The sequence below is a fragment of the Hypanus sabinus genome, chromosome 16 (genome assembly GCF_030144855.1).
Source record: "Hypanus sabinus isolate sHypSab1 chromosome 16, sHypSab1.hap1, whole genome shotgun sequence".
Taxonomy (NCBI): domain Eukaryota; kingdom Metazoa; phylum Chordata; class Chondrichthyes; order Myliobatiformes; family Dasyatidae; genus Hypanus; species Hypanus sabinus.
Window position 1 is genome coordinate 53,301,306 of NC_082721.1, and position 20,044 is coordinate 53,321,349.

At 41.6% G+C, this 20,044-nt stretch overlaps 1 protein-coding gene across 15 annotated transcripts in view; it reads left to right on the plus strand.

Moving 5' to 3' along the window:
* LOC132406305 (E3 ubiquitin-protein ligase Arkadia-like) overlaps nt 1–20,044 on the plus strand; it is a 190,580-nt gene that overhangs the window by 20,912 nt on the left and 149,624 nt on the right. For all 15 annotated transcript variants that reach the window (XR_009516128.1, XR_009516129.1, XM_059991787.1 and 12 more), the window contains one exon: nt 1,765–2,108. Coding sequence is in view for 13 of the 15 variants with exons in the window: in XM_059991787.1 (XP_059847770.1) it covers nt 1,765–2,108 (344 nt within the window). In the remaining 2 variants the exon portion in view is untranslated. The remainder of the gene's footprint in view (nt 1–1,764; nt 2,109–20,044) is intronic.

Genomic DNA, 20,044 nt, shown 5'->3' on the forward strand with positions numbered 1-20,044 from the left:
CAAACACGAGGAAATCTGCAGATGCTGGAAATTCAAACAACACACACAAAATGCTGGTGGAACACAGCAGGCCAGGCAGCATCTATAAGGAGAAGCACTGTCGATGTTTCGGGCGGAGACCCTTTGTCAGGACTAACTGAAAGGAGAGATACTAAGAGATTTGAAAGTAGTGGGGGGAGAGGGAAATGCAAAATGATAGGAGAAGACCTGAGGGGTGGGATGAAGCTAAGAGCTGGAAAGGTGATTGGCGAAAGTGATACAGAGCTTGAGAAGGGAAAGGATCATGGGAAGGGAGGCCTCGGGAGAAAGAAAGGGGAAGGGGGAGGAACACCAGAGGGAGATGGAGAATAGGCAGAGAGAGAGAGAGAAAAAACAAACAACTAAGTATGTCAGGGATGGGGTAAGAAGGGGAGGAGGGGCATTAACTGAAGATAGAGAAGTCAATGTTCATGCCATCAGGTTGGAGGCTACCTAGCCGGTATATAAGGTGTTGTTCCTCCAACCTGAGTGTGGCTCTACTGTCCTCTACTGTCAAGATGAAGCATGGACAAGTTTCCACTGTTGCACCTGATTGGTCATATTCTCACATACTTGTAGAATGCCTTGGGGTTTTCCTTAATTCTGCTTGCCAAGGCCTCCTCATGGCCCCCTCTGGCTCTCCTAATTTCATTCTTAAGCTCCTTCCTGGCAACCCTGTAATTTTCTGGAACTCTTATCAGTACCTAGTTCCTGGCACCTTTTGTGAGTTTTTTTTCTTAACTAGATTTTCTACATCTTTTGTACACCATGGTTCCTTTACCCTACCATCCTTTCCCTGCTTCAATGGGACATACCTATGCAGAATGCCATGCAAAAGTTCCCTGAACACTTGCCACCTTTCTGCCGTGCATTTCCCTGAAAATATCTGTTCCCAATTTATGGAACCAAGTTCCTGCCTAATATCATGATATTTCTCCCTACCCCAATGATATGCTTTCCCAAATTGTTTGCTCATATCCCTCTCCAGCACTATGGTAAAGGAGATAGAGTTGTGATCACTGCCTCCAAAATGCTGATCTGACACCTGGCCAGATTCATTTCCCAATACTAGATCATGTACTGCCTCTCCTCTAGTTGGCTTATCTACATATCGCATCAGGAAATCTTCCTGAACACAGCCAACAAACTCCACCCCTTGCTCTAAGAAGATGTCATTCAGTGTTAGAAAAGTTAAGATCACCCATCACAACAAGCCTATTATTGTTGCATCGTTCCAGAATCTGCCTTCCTATCTGCTGCTTGATGTCTCTGTTACTATCGGGGAGAGGTCAATAAAAAACACCCAATGGAGTTATTGCCCCCTTCCTGTTTTGACTTACACCCACACTACTCAGTGAATAATCCCTCCATGATTTTCTCCCTTTCTGCAGTCATGACACTATCCCTGATTAACATTGCCATGCCTCCACCTCTTTTGCTTCCCTCCCTGTCCTTTTTGAAACATCTAAAGCCTGGTACACTCTGCAGCTATTCCTGCCTCTGAGTCATCCAAGTCTCTGTAATGTCCACAACATTATCATGTCACTGTTTGATAATTGCTCCTAAACTGCCATATTATTAATTAAGCCTTTTTCATTATGCAATTACCATTCTTAAAAAACCCTATTCCCTGGAAATATTGAACCCAAAAGCCATCATGGTTTTATGGATGATCTTGTCTTTGGCTCTTTTTATGCAATTTTGTCTAACTTGGCTAATTATATGAAATTATTTGATCTTTTTCAGGCTCCCAGATGCTAGCCTATCAGCAAGGATTGCAGAGGAACATCAGGAAAACGTGGCTGGGATTGCCTCATCTTCTGGGACCCAAAATGTCAAAACCGGCAAGTTCAATATTAAGGCAGTTAGCTCATCCTCCCGAAAGCTCCTTCGCTTGAAAAAGAGTCAGAGGACCCAGCAACAGAAAGAACAGATGCATCGAATGCGCAGGTCGAGGGAGGTCATGATCCACAGCAAATGCCCTCCGCAGTGGATAGGCAGCTCTAGTGATGGAGGCTCCAGCAGCAATTCAGAAATTGATGAGGTCATTACCTGTGACATTAACCAGACCAACCATCACAAACCTCTAGGTACAGTATTGTCATCAATTAGAATGGGCTGTTCATAGAAATTACCACAAGACACAAAAGGTCAGCAAGAACTGTTCCTCCAGCTGTTTGCTGTGAGCTGTCCTTCCATTTTTAATTTAAAATGTGTTTTTTTTTAACCACATGGTATTTTCCATAATTTGAAAATTATTTGTAGTTGTTAAAGATTTAATACTGAAATGTTGATTGGAAGCCATATTAAAAGTACATGAATACAGAAGGTTGGCAGGTACACAGCAACATGTTTCAGGGTAACTTGATTTAAATAAGGGCATGCATTGTCAGAAGACCTGTACCTGTGATCTATAGGAGTACAGAAGAAGCACTTCATCTTTCTGCAACACTGGTATACCTATCATACATTCTGTTTGTGTTCTTCATCCTGTCCTAGGGAGGACAAGATAGTTGGTGCATTGGCAGATTTTGCTTATAAGAGGGTATTGGTGCAATAGTTCTCCATTGCAACTTTCTAAAGAGTAAAGTATCCTGCTTGCAGGTTTTATAGCTTGGGTAGCATTCAGGTTCCAGCAGAAACTAATATCTTTTTAAATTAGTGTCAACTGTTGGCAGTTCTACCAAGATTGAATCTATTTCCCCATGGCTCAATACCTTTACCATTTCAAATAGCAAACATCCGCATTGTGAAGTTTGCCAGTAACTGGGAAGTTCATTGAACTAGACCAGTGGCTCTTAGTGGCTGTGTGTTGTGGAGTTAGTAGTTTAGCTGCAGGTTACCCTGTGCCATGCTAGCTTTTAAGATTGTGACAGGACGTTGTCTACCTGCCTAGATGGCCAGAGATCTGGTTTAACATGAAAGCCATACTATCTGTGTTAAAGCAGTATCCCTGATTGGCACCCCATTGTAAGTATTCATATTTTAGATTCACAAGGTTAATTCCTGGGATGTCCGGACTGTCTTATGCAGAGAGGCTAGAGAGACTGGGCTTGTACACGCTGGAATTAAGGAGATTGAGAGGGGATCTGATTGCAACATAAAAGATTATTAAGGGTTTGGACAAGATAGAGGCAGGAAATATGTTCCAGATGCTGGGAGAGTCCAGTACCAGAGGGCATGGTTTGAGAATAAGGGGTAGGTCATTTAGGACAGAGTTAAGGAAAAGCTTCTTCTCCCAGAGAGTTGTGGGGGTCTGGAATGCACTGCCTCGGAAGGTAGTGGAGGCCAATACTCTGGATGCTTTCAAGAAGGAGCTAGATAGGTATCTTATGGATAGGGGAATCAAGGGATATGGGGACAAGGCAGGAACTGGGTATTGATAGTAGATGATCAGCCATGATCTCAGAATGGCGGTGCATGCTCAAAGGGCCTAATGGTCTGTTTCTGCACCTATTGTCTATTGTCTATAGTAGGGCAAATGGGGATGTAACCACTTCTAAGTTGCAAGCTATTTTAATGATTTAAGGAAATGGAACTAAAAATGATGCTGTTCCTAAAAAAAGACATTCAGATTTATATAACACATTAATTTTTCAAGACATCCCAAAATGGTTAGCATCTTCCACCATCTTTTAGTCATCTAAAGCAGTCATTTGTTTTGGACACCTTACTATAAGAAATACATCATTGAACAGGAAAGAGTGTAAAGAAGATTTACAAGGCCAAAGGCCCTGTGTCATATGGAGAGGTTGTGTAGGCTTGGTAATTGCTTGGAACATTGGAAACCTTATGGAGGTGTATAAACAGGGTGAATGTGCATTGCCTTTTTTCTGAGGAAGGGGAGCTAAAAACTAGAAGACATGGGTTTATGGTGACATGAAAAATTTAAAAGGGGTTTGAGGGAACCACCTTATGCAGAGAGTGCTAGGTATGTGGAACAAACTGCCAGAGATGACAGTTGAGGCAGTGACAACAGCATTTGAAATACATGGTTAGAAGTTTCGAGGGAATAGGTTAAACAGTAGTGGATACCATAGTTGGCATGGACTAGTTGATATTAGTATTGATTTATTATTGTCACATGTACTGAGGTACTGTGGAAAGCATAGGTTTGCATGCTATTCATACAGATGATTTCAAAACATTTGAGGTAGAACAAGAGAAAAGCAGTAACAAAATAGAACATAGAACAGTACAGCTCAGGAACAAGCCTTTCGACCCACAATGTTGTGCCAAGCCAATTAAATTAGTTATCAAATGGCCAACTAAATTGGCCTTCTGCCTCCATAATGCCCATATTCTTCACATTCGTGTACCTAAATAAATGTGGAGGCAGTGCATTCCAGATACCCACCACTCTCTGTGTAAAGAAAATTAAAAAAAATACTTGCCCAACTTGCCACTCACATCTTCTTTGAACTTAGCTCCCTCTTACCTTAAATGCATGCCATCTTGTATTAGACATTTCAATCCTGGGAAAATCCTGGTTTTCTTGAGGAAAAATCTTGCTTGATAAGATTTTCAGGAAGGGTGCGAGTGAATGGCTGATTTCCGGAGCAAAGGCAGTTTTTACCACTCGGGGTAAAAGAGAGGCAAGACTGCACAGGCACGTGACGCCAGTCAGTAGAACGTGAAAGGTTTAAAAAGGCAAGGGATCTTCATTGGTTTTTGATTTGGAGCAAGAAGGCTGTGAGTGAATGGCTGATTTCCGGAGCAAAGGCAATTTTTACTACTCGGGGTAAAAGAGAGGCAAGACTGCGCAGATGCGTGAAGTCAGCCAGTAGAATGCGAAAGGTTTAAAAAGAAGACCGCCATATCCAGTGGGCAGCGTTCGGAGTGAGCAGCGGAATGAGAGGGAGGCAGAGTGATAGGGCTTTGGCTCAACGGGCTTAGGCGGTAACGGGACGAGGCAAGGTAGGTTTAACTGTGTTACTTACAGAACGGAGGAAGTATGTACGTGAGTCCAGTGTCCTGTGCTGTGTCAGATGTGGGATGTCTCCCAGCCTCCCAGACGGCCATATCTGCAACAGGTGTGTTGAGCTGCAGCTCCTAAGGGGCTGAGTTAGGGAACTGGAGATGCAGCTCAATGACCTTCGCCTGGTCAGGAAGAGTGAGGAGGTGATAGAATGGAGTTATAGGCAGGTGGTCACACCGGGGCCACGGGAGACAGACAAGTGGGTCACAGTCAGGAGGTGGAAGGGGAAGAGTCAGTTACTAGAGAGTACCTGTGGCTGTATCCCTTGACAATAAGTAGAGTCGGCCCTCCTTATCCGCAAGGTCCACATGCTCAAATTCAACCAGCTGCGAATCAAGAAAACCCGGAAGTGCTCTTCCAGCTCTTGTTGTTCGAGCATGTACAGACTTTTTTCCCTTGTTATTATTCCCTAAACAATGCAGTATAACAACTAGTTTACATAGCATTTACATTGTATTAGGTATTATAAGTAATCTAGAGATGATTTAAAGTATATAGGAGGATGTGTTGGGTTATTGTGGATCGGGATCAGAAAAAATCGGAAGTTCTCTTACTAAGTAAGTCAGAACAGGTACATTGGTATTATTTAGCGACAGTTAGTCTTAGTATATAGTATATATTTTACCTTTCTATGCATATAAAACACTTAAGAATGTATGTTTCAGCACGGAGTTTGATCCAGTGACAGACCACTTCCAAGCACGCTCTCCTATCGTGCCATGTTGATGTGGCGGATCAAAACCTCAAAACGCAATAATTAAACCACTGCGTTGCTTAGTAATAATTGTAGCTCTCATCGGGGCAGTGCCTTTTTTATTAATCTGGATGAGTATGAGGGACTTTGCAAAATGCCTTACTAAAATCCACGCAGACAACATCCATACAATACCCTTCATCAATAATCCTTATGTAACTCTGGCTTCGGCTAGCAGCTTAATATAGGGGGTGAAAGCCCCCGGCGTGGCCAAACTTAAGAAATCTCGTATGGGTGGATGCTGTGCAATGTGTCCCCTGTTACTATTCAGTACCCCGAAATAAACAATACACAATATGAGATTAAACGAGTAAGCTTTATAATTCTTACTTTGACAATATGATTAGTAAAGAAACGAAGAAAGGAAAAAAGGGCCCAATCTTATTAAACAGTCTGTTGCGTAATGTTGGAGCTCACAAATACAGCCATTCATCCACCATTGATTTCACCGATCATCGCTGCCCTTTGGACCCTTGCTCCAAGTCCACCCCGTCCAGCGGTCTACCAACTCTCTCCATTTGCGTCTTCTCTCCTCATCATCACTCCCAACAAAAGACCGTGGAAATCTCTCTTCCAGCTCACAAGAAAGAACAGCAGCATTCCTTACCCCGTTATCTCTAGTCATAACTCAAGTATTGCTGCTACAGAGAAACCATTATCAGTGAAATCTTACAGCATGTTACACAGCAGTGAAACCCTACAGCATGTTACACTTGTCACTTCATCAAAAACCTATTATAACACAACTTGGCACAAAGCCAAGCTGGCTCTCCCTAAGTAAACCATGGTTTTCCAAATGCTTGAATCCCATCCCTGAGAATTCTTTTCAGTAACATCCCTACCACTGACATGAGACTTGCTGGACTATAGTTTCCAGGATTAGCTCTGGTTCTCTTGTTGAATCTTCCCTGTCGTTTTGGGAGATTTTAACCAGGCCAACTTGAAAAAGACACTAAGTAATTATCATCAACAAATCACTTGCGGTACCAGAGGAAACAACACACTGGACCACTCTTAAACCACCATCAAGAATGCTCACTGTGCTGTTCCATGGCGACACTTTGGAAAGTCTGATCACCTGCTGTACTTCTACTCCTTGAGTGTGTGTAGCGAATGCAGCACCAGTAGTAAGGACCATGAAGGTATGGACAAGGGTAGTACAGGAGCACTTACAGAACTGCTTTGAATCAGTGGACTGGATAGTATTCAGCGATTCATCTTCAAGTCTGGATGAGTATACCACAGTTCTCACTGACTTCATTAAAACCTGTATGGATGTGTTGACCTAAGAAAACTTACGTGTACATTCCCAAACCAAAAGCCATGGATGAATCAGGAGGTTTGTCATCTGCTAAGAGCTAGATCTGTGACACTTAAGTCTGGTGATACAGGTCTGTAAAGAAAACCAGGTATGACTTGCAGAAGACTATTTCAAGAGGTAGGAAACAATTCTGAGCAAATTTGGAGTCGACATCAGATGCACAGCAACTCTGGCAGGGTTTGCAGGCTATTGCTTCCTACAAAGTGAAACCCAACATCATGAATGGCAGCGATGCTTCACTGCCAGACAAGCTCAGTGCTTTTTATGCCTGCTTTGAAAGGGAGAATAAAACTAGCTGTAAGGATTCCTGCTGCACCTATTGACCCTGTGATCTCTGTCTCAGAGATCAATGTCAGGCTGTCTTTCAGGAGGGTGAATCCTCACAAGGTGGTACCTGGAGTACCTGGTAAGCCTCTGCAAATGTGCCAACCAACTGGTGGGTGTATTCAAAGGCATTTTTGATCCCACTGCTATGGTCAGAAGTTTTTACTTACTTCAAAATGACAACAATTACACTAGTGCCCAAGAGAGCAGTCTGCCTTTACGACTATCGTCCAGGAATACACACATCTACGGCGATGAAATGTTTTGAGAGTTGGTCATGACTAAATCAACTCTTGCCTCAGCAAGGACTTCGACCTATTGTATTTTACCTATCACCACATTGGGGGACATGATCTCAATGGCTCTCCACATGACCTTGGATTACCTGGACAATATAAATACTGTTACAATTTCGGGATGCTGTTTATTGACTATAGCTCAGCATTTAATACCATCATTCCTGTAGCTAAATGAAAAGCTACAAAACCTGGGCCTCTGTACCTCGCTCTGCAAATGGATCCTCGACTTTCTAACCGGAAAACCATAATATGTGCGGATTGGTAATAACATTTCCTCCTTGCTGACAATCAACACTGGCATACCTCAGGGATGTGTGCTTAGTCCACTGCTCTACTCTCTGTATACCTGAAATGCTATCTATAAATTTGCTGATGATACAATCATTATTGGCAGAATCTCAGATGGAGCGAAGTTCAGGAGTGAAATTTGCCAGCTGGTTGAGTTGTGTCGCAGTAGTAACTTTGCACTCAATGTCAATAAGTTCAAAGAACTGATTGTGGACTTCAGAAAGTGTAGGACAAGGGAACACAAACAAATCCTCATAGAGGGATCAGAAGTGGAGAAAGTGAGCAGTTTAAAGGTCCTGGGTGTCAATACCTGAGGATCTGACCAAGTCAGTTATAAAGAAGGCAAGACAGTGTAGTTATATTTCATTAGAAGTTTGAGGCGATGTGGTTTGTTGCCTAAAACAATCAAACTCCTACAGATGTATAGTGGAGAGCATTCTGACTGGGTGCATCATTGTCTGGTGGTGGGGTGGTGGGGGGGGGAGTTACTGCTCAGGATTATAGGAAGCTACAGAAATTAGTCGGTCAGTCATGGGTACTAGCCACCATGGTACTTAATACATCTTTAAGGAGTGGTGCTTCAGAAAAGTGGCATTGATTATTATAAATCCCTACTGTGCTGGACAGGCCTTCTTATTGTTAGTCAGGAAGGAGGTACAGAAGCCTGAAGAGAGACAGTCAGTGATTCAAGAACAGCTTCTTCCTCTCTGCCATCCAATTCTAAAGGGACATTGAATCCATTAATAGTACCTCACTGTGGAAGTCGAATCCGGATAAAGTCACTCAGAGACTGTATCAGTACAAACTCTTTATTCAAAGCACCTGGGGCCCACTTAGTTAGTCGCTCAAACAGAACAGTCTGTCTGTGACTGTTCCTGTCCAATCCACCAACTAACTAACAATTCCCCTTCCAACACAGATATATTTGTTCAGATACCTCCCACACAAGACAGGCTGGAGTCAAAGTTACCTTCTACATGATAGTCCAGAAAGACAAATTACAAAATAGGCATAATGGACAGAACATACAGAAACAGGCTAGTGTGGTCCTATCTTTACGTATGAGTGCACAAGGAGATAAGCATCCTGAAACCCTAGCTAGCTACCTTCAAGAAGAAATATGGCTCAGCGTGGCTTAGCACATCTATTGATCATCAGCGGTTTCTTTCAGAAAAACAGGCTGCTATTGTTTAACTAAGTGTTAACCCTTTTACATACTTCACTACTTTTTATTTCTGTTTTTGCACTATTTATTTTAATTTAATTATTTAGTACATATACATTCAGTTTTTTTCCTGTATTGATCATGTATTGCATTGTACTGCTGCAGCTGGTGATATTAAATCTGATTCTGAATAATGAAACAACTGTAGCTACTTGCCAGTCCTCTGGGACCTTGCCTGTGCTGAGAGAAGACACGAAGATATTGATCAAGATACCACAATCTCATCTTCTCTCTCCCCCTCTCTCCCCCTCAGCCTGGTGTATAGCCCATCAGGTCCTGGGGACGGCCACCTTAATGGTCTTTAAGAGACCTAACACTACCTCCTCCTTTAAGTTGAAATGCCCTAATTTATAAATATGCTCAGCAATGACCTCTCTATTCCTCCACGTCCTTCTACTTCATAAATACTAATGTAAGGTACCAATTAAGCATCTCACCCACATCTTCCATCCGAGTAATTGTTCCCTCTTTATACTTCAGTGGTCCGACCCGCTCCCGAGTTATACTCTTGCTCTTGATGTATAAAATACATGTGGATTCTCTTTAAATACTACTTGCCAAAGACTTTTCATGGTTCCTCCTGGCTTTCCTGTTTCTTTTTTTGAGTTCTTTCTCACGTTATAATACTCAAGGGCTCTGTTTGATACTAGCTTCCTAATAAGCTTTGCATACTTTTCCTTTTTTTCTTGACGAAATTCATCACATCTCTCAACATCTTTTATCTTGCCATCCTTGTCCATCCTTCTGACTGGAACATACCTGCCCTGTAATCTAATCACAAACAAGAGAATATCTGCAGATACTGGAAATCCAAGCAACACACACAAAACGCTAGAGTAGTGGTCACCAACCTTTAAGCCCAAGATCCCCTACCTTGGTCTTAGTGAAGCGGGGTGCTTGGACTAAGGGTACCGAAGCCATTTTGAAGGCTTCATTGCCTTGGGCAGCCTCCCAGCCCGCCACCAGATGCCTTGGCCAGGTGCGGCTGGTTGCGGATGGGGTGAGAGGGCAAGGTCAGGGCCAGAGAGGTCCCCGTGCCGGGGCCGCGGTGGTCGCAGTCCAGAAAGAGCGACCGACCGAGCGAACAGTGTGACAGGCCCGCCTCCCCCCTTGTAGGATCTATCGGCCGACAAAAGTTTGTTTTCGTAGATTGCAGCGTGGTAGCTGCTCTGATACTTACAAAACCTTGAGCCCAAATTAGGTCGTCTGTGAATATTTTAACACCAGCTTCCCCACGAACATTCGGTGTGGTGAACAGGTTTAGAGGCGGCGCTTATCTGTCTGCGCTCTGGGCCCATAGCAACAGCACTTCCCGCCGGCTGTGCTCTGGGCCAGTATCATTGGCACTTCCTGCCGGCCGCGCTCTGGGGCAGTAGCATCTGCACTTCCCGCCGGCCGCGCTCTGGGGCAGTAGCATCGGCACTTCCCGCCGGCCGCACTCTGGGCCAGTAGCATCGGCACTTCCCGCCGGCCGCGCTCTGGGGCAGTAGCATTGGCACTTCCTGCCGGCCGCGCTCCGGGCCGGTAGCATCGGCACTTCCCGCCGGCCGCACTCTGGGGCAGTAGCATCGGCACTTCCTGCCGGCCGCGCTCTGGGGCAGTAGCATCGGCACTTCCCGCCGGCCGCGCTCCGGGCCAGTAGCATCGGCACTTCCTGTCGTCTGCACTCCGGGCCAGTAGCATCGGCACTTCCTGCCGTCTGCACTCCGGGCCAGTAGCATCGGCACTTCCTGCCGTCTGCACTCCGGGCCAGTAGCATCGGCACTTCCTGCCGGCCGCACTCCAGGCCAGTAGCATCGGCTCTTCCCGCCGGCCGCGCTCTGGGGCAGTAGCATCGGCACTTACCGCCAACCGCGATCTGAGCCAGTAGCTTTGGCAGTTCTCACCAGCCGTGTCAGGCGAACACTGGCACAAGTGTATTACTGCGTTTAGGCGACTGATGATCTTGCGTGCGTTCAAGTTCAACAGTGGATGTGACAGGGAATGAAGAAAAGTGCAGCTGACTCATATTGTTTCCTCATGGCCCAGTGGTTGGGGACCATTGAATTACACTGTGTAGTGCGGGGGAGCTACACGCATGCGTACTGGGCAGAAAGAACGGAACTAAAACCCGGCAACCCGGAAACAATCTCTCAACAGTATTTGTGTATTTATTTTTCATTTTTTTTCGGGATCTACTGAGAAAGTCTCAAAGATCGACTAGTCGATCGTGATCGACGGGTTGGTGACCACTATGCTAGAGGAATCAGCTAGCCTTGCAGCATCAATGGAAAAAAGTACTGAAACACTGTGGCAGGACTGGAGAAAAAAGATGAGGAGTAGATGTAAAAGGAGGGGGAGGGGAGAGAGAAATAAGGTGATAGGTGAAAGGGAGGGATGAAGTAAAGAGCTGGGAAGTTGATTGGTGAAAGAGATACACAGTTGGAGAAGGAGAAGTTTGATAGGAGAAAACAGAAGGCCATGGAAGAAATAAAAGGGGAGATTAGCACCAGAGGGAGGCGATGGGTCAGCAAGGAGTTGAGGTGAGAGAAGGAAAAGGGGATGGGGCATGGTGGGGTGGGGGGGGAGTGCATGTACCAGAAGTTCAAGAAATTGATGTTCATGCCATCAGATTGGAGGCTACCCAATTGGAATATAAGGTATCGTCTCTCCAACCTGAGTGTGGCCTCATTGCGACAGTAAAGGAGGCCATGGATTGATATAGGGGAATGGGAAGTGGAATTAAAAATGTGTGGCCACTGGGAGATCCTGCTTCTTGTGGTGGACAGAGCATTGGCACTTGGCAAAAACAGTCTCCCAATCTATGCCGGGTCTCACTGATAGACAAGAGGCCACTCTGGGAATACCGGACACAGTCTATTACCCCAACAGACACATAAGTGAAGTGTCGCCTCACCTGGAAGGACTGTTTGGGGCCCTGAATGGTGGTGAGGACGTAGGTGTAGGGGCAGGTGCAGTCTTTTTTCAGCTTGCAAGGATAAGTGCCAGGAGGGAGATCGTTGGGGAGGGTTGAATGGGAGCAAGAGAGTTGTGTAGGGAGCGATCCCTGCAGAAAGCAGAAAGTGGGGGCGGGGAGAGGGAGGAAAGGTGTGCTCGGTGTTGGATCCCGCTGGAGATGGCGGAAGTTCCAGGGCTTTTTAGGCTGGATGCGGAAGCTGTTAGGGTGATAGGTGAAAACAAGAGAAACCCTATCCCTGGTAGCGTGGCGGAAAGATAGTGTAAGACTGGGCGTACATGTAATGGAAGAGATGTGGTTGAGGGCTGCGTTGATGGTGGTGGAAGAGAAGCACCTTTCTTTGAAGAAGGAGGACTTCTCCTTCATTCTAGAATGAAAAGCCTCATCTTGAGAGCAGATGCAATGAAGACGGAGGAATTGAGAGAAGTGGGTGGCGTTTGTACAAGTAACAGGGTGGGAAGAGGTATATTCCAGTTGGCTGTGAGAGTCCATGGGTTTATATTAAAAATCAATAGAAAAGCTCTCTCCAGTGAGATCAAGAAAGGGGAGGAAGGTGTCAGAAATGGACCAGGTAAACTTCAGCGCATGGTGGAAGTTGGAGGCAAAGTTAATGAAGTAGGCTTGGAACATAGACTGTTCCACGTAGCTGACAAAAAGGCAGGCGTAGCTGTGACCCATGTAAGCGCCAATGGCTACATGTTTTGTTTGAAGGAAGTGGGAGGGGCAACAGGAGTGATTATTAAGAGTGAGGACATTCCACTGGATGGAGGAGAGTGGTGGTGGAGGGAAACTGGTTGGGTTTGGCGTCCAGAAAGAAGCGGAGAGCGTTGATGCCTTTTCTAGTGAGGTATGGAGATGTATAGAGTTTCTGAGCCAAAGAAGTAGGCTCGGAGACTGAGGTGGAGGAAGAAAAGTTCAGCATCATGGTGTATATGGAACTTGCTGGGTTGTGGGTGCAGGGGGACAAAGGTGAGGCCCTTCCTAAAGGACAGAATGTTCTGCCTTAGAGAGAGGAAGGTCAGAGGGAATGGTGAAGACCCAGCATGGATGGGAGCTGAGATCAAAGGTCGTGTCTGAGGAGAAGGGAGGTTTGGGGTGGTTCTGGGAGGGCTTTTCTTTCATAGATGTTGCCTGGCCTACTAATTTCCTCCAGTATTTTGTGTGTGTTGTCTTGTAGTCTGTGTATTTGGTCTTTATATGACATGTAGTGTTATGGTTACACAGAAAATGCAGTGTAGGCAGACAGCAAGTTGTTAAGGCCGTTTTGAGGTAAACACATGAGAAAGACTTCAGATGCTAAAACACAAAAGGTGGTTGATGAATTCAGTGAGTCAGGCAACATCTGTGGAGGGAAATAGGCATTTGACTGTTATTGTTGAAATCATTCATCAGAGTTGGCCTGTGAGGCAATTACGTTGTAAGGTCAAGATATTATCTTTAAAGTGCAAGAAGTCGGTTCCAGAGAGTCTTTTAACAGCAGATAGAAAAGCTTTACCTTTGAGCTTGGTGGTTTGTGCTTTCAGGCTTCTGATGGAAAGGGGAAGAAGAGAGAATGTCCAGAAAAGTGGGATATTTGATTGTGTTGTTTGTGTGTTTGAGGCAGGGACCATACGAATGAAGATCCTTGGCTCAAGATGTCGACTGTTTATTTCTCTCTAGAGATGCTGCCTGAACTGCTGAATTCCTCCAGAATCTTATGTCTGTTGCTCAATATTTCCAGCCCTCCTGGTCCAAAACATCAACTATACTTTTTTCCATAGTTACTGCCTGGCTTGCTGAGCTCCTCCAGCATTTTGTGTGTGTTCTCTGCAGAATCTTTAAGGCACGTTACCATGTTTTTCTTTGGCACCATAATGCCAATAGATGAAGAATACTTTAAGGAAGAGCAAGATCAGACCCGAGGACCTGGAGGATGTTGCTGCTGACCTTATCACTTGGCGACAGCTGTGTAGAGACAGGGTTCGTATTCTGGAGATGGAAAGAACAACCAGAAGACAGCAGAAGAGAGCCAGGAGAAATGCAGCCATGGTTGGCATCACTACCACCACTACCACATATACATGTCTGACCTGGAGTAGAGCTTGTGGGTCCAGGATAAGACTGTATAGTCATCAAAGATCTCACCGTTAAAGGAGTGGACATCGTCATTGGATTTCGACGGACAACCGAAGAGAAGACGAGAGAGAATTGCCAATAGTCTTCTTAAGCCAGTGGAAACCTTAGATTTGAGGAGGGAGCAATGTTCCCTCCAATTTGTAATGACCAATGTGTGCAAAAGTCTTGTGCTGTGCAAATTTTTGTCTGGTGTCAATAACGTGTGCACTGAATAATTTCTTCAATAATAGTAGTATAAATAAGCCAGTCCTAAAACCTGCAGACAAATCATCGCAAGCTCCATGTTGTTAACACTGCATCAGAAACCAGAAAAGAAAATGTGATTGTGTATGATTGTAAAATATACGTAACATGCCAATTAGGTAGGGGGTGCACAGTTTAAATTCCTTTGTGCGCTAGTAGCAGAAGATGTGTATGTGTGTGTGCGCACACCCTAGAGAGAACATTTGTAAGGAGAGGTAAAAATGTTCGCTTCCTGCCAGCTGATTCACAAAGGATCTGGGTCAGATGCTTTCTACAGGTTCACTCTCTAAAGGGTTGGACTGATATCTGCAATGATGATTGAGAGCACGTGCATTTGAGGTTGTGGGGCAGGTCATGTCAGTTCACAGAAACATAGAAAACCTACAGCACAATACAGGCCCTTTGGCCCACAAAGTTGTGCTGAACATGTCCCTACTTTAGAATTTACTGGGATTACCTATTGCCATCTATTTTACTAAGCTCCATGTACCTATCTAAAAGCCTCTTAAAAGATCCTATCATATCCGCCTCCACCACCGTTGCCAGCAGCCCATTCACACACTCTCCACTCTGAGTAAAAAAACTTACCCCTGACATCTCCTCTGTATTTACTCCCCAGCAACTTAAACCTGTGTCCTCTTGTGTCAACCATTTCAGCCCTGAGTAAAAGCCTCTGAGAATCCACAAGAGCAATGCCTCTCATCATCTTATACACCTCTCTCAGGTCACATCTCATCCTCCATCGCTCCAAGGAGAAAAGGCTGAGTTCACTCAACCTATTCTCATAAGGCATGCTCCCCAATCCAGGCAACATCCTTGTAAATCTCCTCTGCACCCTTTCTATGGCTTCCACATCCTTCCTGTAGTGAGGTGACCAGGACTGAGCACTGTACTCCAAGTGGGGTCTGACCAGGGTCCTATATAGCTGCAATGTTATCTCTCGGCTCCACGATTGATGAAGGCCAGTACACCATGTGCCTTCTTTACCACAGAATCAACCTGCATAGCTACTGATCCCTTTGATCCTCCACACTGCCAAGAGTCTTACCATTATTACTATATTGTGCCACCATATTTGACCTACCAAAATGAACCACTTCGCACTTATCTGGGTTGAACTCCATCTACCACTTCTCAGCCCAGTTTTGTGTCCTATCAATGTCCCACTGTAACCTCTGACAGGCCTCCACACTATCCACACCAACCTCTGTGTCATCAGCATTGCCCTTCTGTGCATAGCCTGCGGCTCTACCATGACTCATGGTTGGTTTGGGATTTAATTTTGGGCTGGTATTGTCTCTTGGCATTCTTGGCATTGAAAAGGTCCTCCCTCAATTTCCTGTGTAGGGCACGGTCACCCAAGTTGAATGCTACAGTCTTCAACTTCAGTAAGGAGTGAATCTCTGGGTTCATCCATGGTTTCTGGTTTGGGAATACCAGATTGACCACTTTGTTACTTTGTTCACTACGCACTTGCTGATGAATCCTGTGATGGCAGTGATGTGCTTATCCAGGTTGGCTGCTGAGTCTTTTTAGAAGCTCATCTATTTTCTCTTTTCTTTTCCAATCTTTTTATTATTATTATTAATATCAGCATAATATTAATACATAGATAATGGGATTACAAACATACAAATTTAAACTGAACATAAAAGGATACATAAGCAATAGTTACAATATAAATGAGTCTTCCCAAATCATGGCCGATACAAGTAACGTATAAACAAAGCAAAACTAGGTATATCATAATATGTATTAAAAAAAAACAGAAAAGAGAAAAAGAAAAAAAAATTATGCTAGAAAAGCTAATCTAACAACCTAATAACTAATAAGGAAAAAAAAGAAAAAAGAAAAAAAAGGGAAAAAAATGATGAACAAAAAAATGGGCTGTTTATAATCTCTAACAAAAGTACAAAATCATCAGTGTCGTCAACTCCGATCCTCTCAACATATGTAAAATCAAAACTGGAAAAACAAATAGGCTTGGAACAGTGTCACATTACATCATATGAAAATATTGAATAAATGGTCTCCATATCTTTTCAAATTTAATAGAAGGGTCAAATACAACACTTCTAATTTTTTCTAAATTTAGACATAACATAGTTTGAAAAAACCGAAAATTGCAGTAAGAGGATGCGGTTGAAAATTAATATTTAAGACTTTTGAAATAATACTGAAAATATCTTTCCAATAATTTTGTAAACAAGGACAAGACCAGAACATATGAGTCAATGAAGCAACATCAGAATGACATCTATCGCAGGCTGAGTTAAGATGAGAATAAAATCGAGCCAGTTTATCCTTAGACATATGAGCTCTATGTACAACCTTAAATTGTATTAGGGCATGTTTAGCACAAATAGAGGACGAATTTACCAATAATAAAATTTTTTCCCATTGCTCAGTAGATATAGGACAATGCAACTCTTCTTGCCATTCCTTAATTTTTTCTGATACATCTAACTGTAAATTCATGATCATCTTATAAATGATGGCTACTAAACCCTTTTGATAAGGATTAAGGGCTAAAATTCTATCTGTAATGTCCAATGGACATTCTTTCGAAAAAGACTGTAACTCATTATACAAAAAATTTCTAACTTGCAAATATCTAAAAAAAAATGGGTTTTAGGTAAATTATATTTATTAGATAGCTGTTCAAAGGACATAATGTTATCATCCAGAAACAGATCACGAAAACATGTTATACTTTTTGTTTTCCATAAAAGAAAAGCTTGATCCATAGATGAAGGCCGAAAAAAATAATTAGATATTATAGGACATCATAAAATAAATTTATTCAAACCTAAAAATTTACGAAATTTAAACCAAATTCGTAATGTATATCTGACTATAGGATTAGTTATCTGTTTATTCAATTTGAATAAAGAAAAAGGAAGTGAAGATCCTAAGATTGAAATCAGTGAAAAATCTTGCACAGATTTACATTCCAAATTTACCCATTGTGGGCAAGTAACTATAGTCCATTCTTGTGTCCAGAATATTAAATACTGTATATTGACTGCCCAATAATAAAATCTTAAGTTTGGTAAAGCCAAGCCGCCCTCCTTCTTAGGCTTCTGTAAATATTTTGTACCCAATCTAGGATATTTGTTCTGCCACAAGTAAGAAGATATTTTAGAGTTAATAGTATCAAAAAAAGCTTTAGGAATAAAAATTGGTAATGCTTGAAATAAATATAAGAATTTAGGTAGTATCATCATCTTAATAGCTTTAACTCTACCAACCAATGACAAAGATAGTGGAGACCACCTAATAGCAAGTTGCTTAATTTGATCAATTAAAGGTAAAAAGTTAACCTTAAATAAATCTTTATGTTTTTTAGTAATTTTAATACCTAGGTATGTAAAATAATCTGTAACAATTTTATATGGTAAATGTTTATAAATATTTAATGGAAATAGTTCACTCTTGTTAAAATTCAATTTATAACCAGAAAAATTACTAAATTGAGCAAGCAAAGACGAAATAGTAGGGATAGATCTTTCAGGGTCAGATATATATAATAACAAATCATCAGCGTATAATGATACTTTATCCGTCCTCTCCCCATGGGTAATACCCAGAATATTATGTGATTCACGAATAGCTATAGCCAATGGTTCTAAAGCAATATCAAATAGTAAAGGACTTAAAGGGCAACCTTGCCTTGTACCACGAAATAGCTGAAAAAAAGGGGATCTTTGATTATTGGTAAAAACCGAAACTAAAGGTTTATGGTATATTAATTTAATCCATGATATAAATTTTGAACTAAAATTAAATTGTTGCATTGTAGTAAATAAATATGGCCATTCAACTCTGTCAAATGCTTTTTCAGCATCTAAAGAAATAACACATTCTGGTATTTTAGATGAAGAAGTATAAATAATATTAATTAATTTTCTAATGTTAAAAGATGTATAGCAATTTTTAATAAATCCAGTCTGATCTTCAGAAATAATTCGAGGTAATATATTTTCTAATCTAATAGCCAAAATTTTACTGAAAATCTTAAAATCCGTATTTAATAAGGATATAGGTCGATAGGATGCACATTCAGTAGGGTCTTTATCTTTTTTAAGAATTAAAGAAATAGAAGCTTCATAAAAAGATTGTGGTAATTTACCTACACTTAATACATCTTTAAAAATTTTACAAAGCCAAGGAGAAAGTATAGGAGAAAAAGATTTAAAAAATTCTACAGGAAAACCATCTGGACCAGAAGCTTTACCAGAATTCATTAAAAAAAAGCCTTTTCTATTTCAGACTCCATAATAGGTGTATCTAAAATTACATTATCCTCAACAGTTACTTTTGGAATATTCAATTTCCGTAAAAATTCATTTATTATTTATTTTATTATATTAATTTTCAACCGCATCCTCTTACTGCAATTTTCGGTTTACCAATAACGGATAATAATAATCTGCTTCATCTCAATGAATGATTGCATTTGTTACATTAATGGCTAGAAGATCTATATTATTGAATTGGAAAGAAATTAATCCTCCTACTGTATTTCAGTGGTTTTCTCAAACTATTTCTTGTTTGAGTTTAGAAAAAATTAGAAGTGTAGTTTTTGATCCTTCGGTTAAATTTGAAGAAACTTGGAGACCTTTTATTCAACATTTTCACATGAGTTGAATTGTCTTTTCCTAAACCTTACTTATATTATCCTTAATCAATTGGATGGAGGTTCGGAGTTATTGGCACTACTGTATATGTACTTAATATTATTCAATGGCCCATGTTGGTTCGTGTTTTTTTTTGCTTTTTTTTCTCTTTTTACTTCTTTGTTCATTAATGTTCTGGGTTTGAGAGGTTATATATTTTTATTATTAATTATATTTTTATTACATATCTGAATGTCTATTTAAACTATTAATTATGTACTCTCAAACATTTTGTATTCATGTTTCATTTATGTTTGTTTAAAACTAATAAAAATATTTAAAAAGAAAGAAAAAGAAAGAGAAAACCAATGAAATACGGTAGGAGGATTAATTTCTTTCCAATTCAACAAAATAGATCTTCTATCCATTAATGTAAGAAATGCAATCATTCGACAAGCAGAAGAAGATAAATGGACTGAGTCCATCATTGGTAAACCAAAAATTGCAGTAATAGGATGAGGTTGTAAATCCAATGTTCAATACCGTGGAAATAATATCAAAAATGTCTTTCCAATATTTTTTCAAAAGCGGACAAGACCAAAACATATGAGTTAAAGACGCTATCTCAGAATGACATCTGTCACAAATAGGATTTATATAGGAATAAAAATGAGCCAATTTATCCTTGAACATATGAGCCCTATGCACAACTTTAAACTGTATTAATGAATGTTTAGCACATATAAATGATAAATTGACTAATTGAAGAATTTTATCCCAATTCTCAATAGGGATAGTAAGGTTAAGTTCTCTTTCCCAATCATTTTTAATCTTATAGAAGGGCTCTGAACGTATCTTCATAATTATATTGTAGAGTTTTGATATTACCCTTGTCTCCAAAATA